Raw genomic sequence first — 3,685 nt, 5'->3', positions numbered from 1 at the left:
CTGCGTGTGAGTAATTATTTTTTAAAGAGATGATAACAATTAGTTACATAAAACTTTGTAATTAAACGCCTCTAGACTCTTGTTTTTAGGCTCCGTGAACTGTAAGATGCTCTACAATCAATTCAAGACATTAAAAATGAAATTGGTGAAGTTATCCAAGATATAAAGGGTTATTCAATATTAAGTGCCGATGTCGAATGTGAACCACACGTTCATTTTACATTTCCCAATTCATTTTGAACTATGGAAGGATACACAATAGAAAAACGCGTTAAAGTTATTCAATGGTCACAATGGTGCAAGAAATGTCAATAGTAGATGATCAGTTTACGAATCATCTTAAGGAATGAGGCACATTTTAACGTCAGTGGTTTCGTCAATAAGCAGAATTTTCCATTTGGGCGAATGGTAATCCAAGAGTGATTGTCAAAAAACCAATGCACACACAAAGAGTAACTGTTTGGCGCGGTTTATACGCTGGGGGCATTATCGGGCCGTATTTTTTTCGAATAGCGTTCGCTATTGTGAAATTATAACGAACTTTTCATCGTCCAAATTGGAAGATATCGATTTGGACAATATGTGGTTTCAACAATGGCTCCTTTGCTGGATAAATGTAATGGTCGTGTTATCTCACGTGGTGCAGACGTCAATTGGCCACCAAGATAATGTGATTTGAAACCGTTCAACTTATTTCTTAAGGGTTATTTGCAAAAAAGGTGTAGCTAAGTAATGAGATAATTCTGCACATTAACGGTATAGATCCTCAATTGTGCCTCAGCCTCATCGAAAATTTGGGCTATCGGATGGCTATTTTGTTTCTTACATTTTGATTGATACCAATATTTTTTATAAATAATTTATGTTTTATTCAAAATCAAAATCGGCTCCTAAAGTGTATCTACCCTTTGCAACCGAATATTTGGGAATTTGTCATAGAAAAAAAAATAAAATCCAATTATACAAAAAAAAAATTCCCTGCGTTGGTTTCTATGGTATCAAAATGAAACCTCTTACTGGAAACACGTTTATCTTTAACAATATGACTGCTTTATGCAATTTTCAAAGTTCATAGGTAGATACATATATACACGTGTTAAAAGACTTTTAACAAAACTCATTCAATGCTAACCTCAAATTTAAAGCCACCTTTCCGGTCAACACTCTCATCTCATATAAATTAAATGTTAAAATTCTTGACCATTTTGCAATTCATAGTTTGCAATAATTCGTGCCACCATGCCTCATGTGCAATGCTCTTTAAATCATATAAGAACATTTCAGAATCCAAAGCGGATATACATTACTCACCTACATAAGTCAAATTCAACCTTAACCTCACTTCTTTGGCTGCACACAAACACACACTTTCACAATACACACAGATACAACTTTCTAGGATTAGATATCTTTTATTTTTCACAAAATGTAATTAATCTGAGTTTTATTTCATTTTCAGTGTGCATAAGCAAACTGCAGCATACTACGTTCATGGTAAAGGGTACCAGTGGAAAAAGGGGTAGCAGGAAAACCGAGCGTTCTATATAATTCCATCTCATCCGCTGTGCCGGCCGGCCGTGCGGCATCCACTTCACTTCTTCTTGTACTTGCTACAGTTGCTACACTTCTATGATGATGGGTCGGTTGTGCCCTTTTTACTCGGACTATGTTTGCGGTTTTTTTGTTTGCCAGAACTTGCCGCCGCAGCTGCAGCAGATTTCTTCCTGCTATTTCTCAGGATACTCTTTCCCTTATTGACGGAATTGTTTGGTGGCGGTTTTGGTTTCGGTGGTTTCAGCTCAACTCTCACAAACAAATCATAATTGAAATCCATGCATGTGCGCCCTGTAGTTCAAAAGCAGACCAAAAGCAACAACAACAACAACATCAACTCAATATCAACAAAAAGTATCTACAGAATCCGAATCCATGCAAAATAAAAAGAAATTTAGGATGAAACATTCAACATTTTTGAACATCACACAGAAATGTTGGCCAACATTCATTTCATCGTCATCATCCTCATAAATATACATGCCTACTATACTCTACTCAAAATCCGAAAATAAAAGATACATCCTATAGATACAAATACAAACCATAGCAGAGCTCCTCGCCACATTCAGTGCATGTCAGCAGTCTAGTCTCGATGACCCCGGACTTGTTTTTTATTTTTTTGATGCCATTGTTAAGGGTGAATTCTCTCTTGTCACGTGCTTCCGTTTTAAGCTGAAGCTTCCCCATTTCAACCAAACGACTGAAGTACTCCTCCTCGAGTTTGGATTTTGGCCGCAGTGTGGTCAGCATTTTCCAATCAATGGGAACAGCACAAAGTTCCATTAGTACAACGTCGCGCATTTCACTTGGGGTTGGATTTATATATGTATAGATGGGTTCGCGTTCTCCATTGTGCTTTAGTAATTTTCGCACTTCTTTCCTCGGGGTCTTGAATGAGAAGTCCTTATCTTTGATTTTTATTTCTTCCGAACGAACTTTAATAGGTCGCATTTTATAGTCGGGCACTTTTTCCATTAAGCGTTTTATTTCTTCTTTAGATTGAATGATATTTTTGCTTAGATCCAAAACTGGAACAACGGTTTTCTTTTTACCCAAAATATCCTCCAGTTTGTTCATTTTTATGCTCGTATAAATACAATTTTATGTGGGTATTAGAAGTTGATTAATTGTATACGAACTTGTGGAATTGTAAAGGTTGTTTAGAAATAGATATTTTGGGAAATTGAAAAGAACCGAAAACTACAATGGAAGTGAAGTTTAAGGAAAGCGAGCACAAGGACTACACAATATCGATTAAACAAATAATAGTAGGATTGACGTTACTAAGTAAAGCTATAGCTTTAATTCCCGAAACGAAACCAGCAAAGCAAAACGGAGAAAGAAAGCAGCTTTAATAATCATTTGGCTGCGAGGTTGGGTCTTGTCGCAGTTCCGAAGATACTATTTAAGGGCATCCTTCGAAACAGGTTTGATAAACTAGCTTCTCCAATAAAAGGATTCAGTTTGATTTAAAAACGAAATGAGTATTTTTTTAGAGAAATCAATGAATGTTTATTTTATTTTAAAGACAGTGGTATTCCATTTATACCAACAAAGATTTTAGTCAAATAGTCGCCACGGTTACGGTTGCAGTATTACATCCTTTCCATGGTATAGCTGTATGTCCTCGAACTTCACGAATTCCATCTTTAAGTTCTTCAAACGATTGAAAATCATGAATATATATAGAAGAATAGTACATTTTTGTGATCAGTTTTTGGTAAATAACACGCTTAGGAATATTTTTTTCAAAACTTTATAAGTGAATAAATAAATAAAAAAATAATTAAACAAAAATATAATTGAAATAAATTAATAAACATATAATAATTATATAAAATATATGCATAACTAAATAAACATTAGTAAATAAATAAATAAATAAACAAAGAATATATACATAAATAAATAAATACGTAAATAAATAAACAATTAGATTAATAATTAATAAATAAATATATAATTCTTCTGTGAGTGTGTATGTCACTGAACTTCTCTTAAACGACTGGACCGATTTTGATTAAATTTTTTGTGTGTGTTCAAGGGGATCTGAGAATGGTTTAGATTCACAATTTTGTCCGCTGGACACTGTTTTTTTTTTTATTTTTAATTTATTAGTAGTTGTTGA

At 34.1% G+C, this 3,685-nt stretch overlaps 1 protein-coding gene across 1 annotated transcript; it reads right to left on the bottom strand.

Moving 5' to 3' along the window:
• Nucleotides 1–1,398: 1,398 nt before the first annotated feature.
• On the bottom strand, nucleotides 1,399–2,774 carry LOC129940947 (uncharacterized). Its single transcript, XM_056049474.1, has 2 exons — nucleotides 2,100–2,774; nucleotides 1,399–1,845 (listed from the first exon to the last, which is right to left on the bottom strand). The coding sequence occupies exons 1-2, from the start codon at nucleotides 2,632–2,634 to the stop codon at nucleotides 1,628–1,630; spliced, it is 753 nt and encodes a 250-aa protein (XP_055905449.1). The 5' UTR covers nucleotides 2,635–2,774; the 3' UTR covers nucleotides 1,399–1,627.
• Between the last annotated feature and the right edge of the window lie 911 nt (nucleotides 2,775–3,685).

Source organism: Eupeodes corollae, chromosome 1 (genome assembly GCF_945859685.1).
Source record: "Eupeodes corollae chromosome 1, idEupCoro1.1, whole genome shotgun sequence".
Classification (NCBI taxonomy): Eukaryota; Metazoa; Arthropoda; class Insecta; order Diptera; family Syrphidae; genus Eupeodes; species Eupeodes corollae.
The sequence above is the reverse complement of the archived record's forward strand: the minus strand, read 5'-3'. Positions and strand labels throughout refer to the sequence as shown.

Bases quoted from the DNA above. Each gene is read 5' to 3' on its own strand.
- LOC129940947 (XM_056049474.1), bottom strand. From the start codon at position 2,634: ATGAACAAACTGGAGGATATTTTGGGTAAAAAGAAAACCGTTGTTCCA. The intron at 1,846-2,099 runs GTTTGTATTTGT...TTTGAACTACAG, and splicing joins TGGCGAGGAGCTCTGCTATG to GGCGCACATGCATGGATTTC.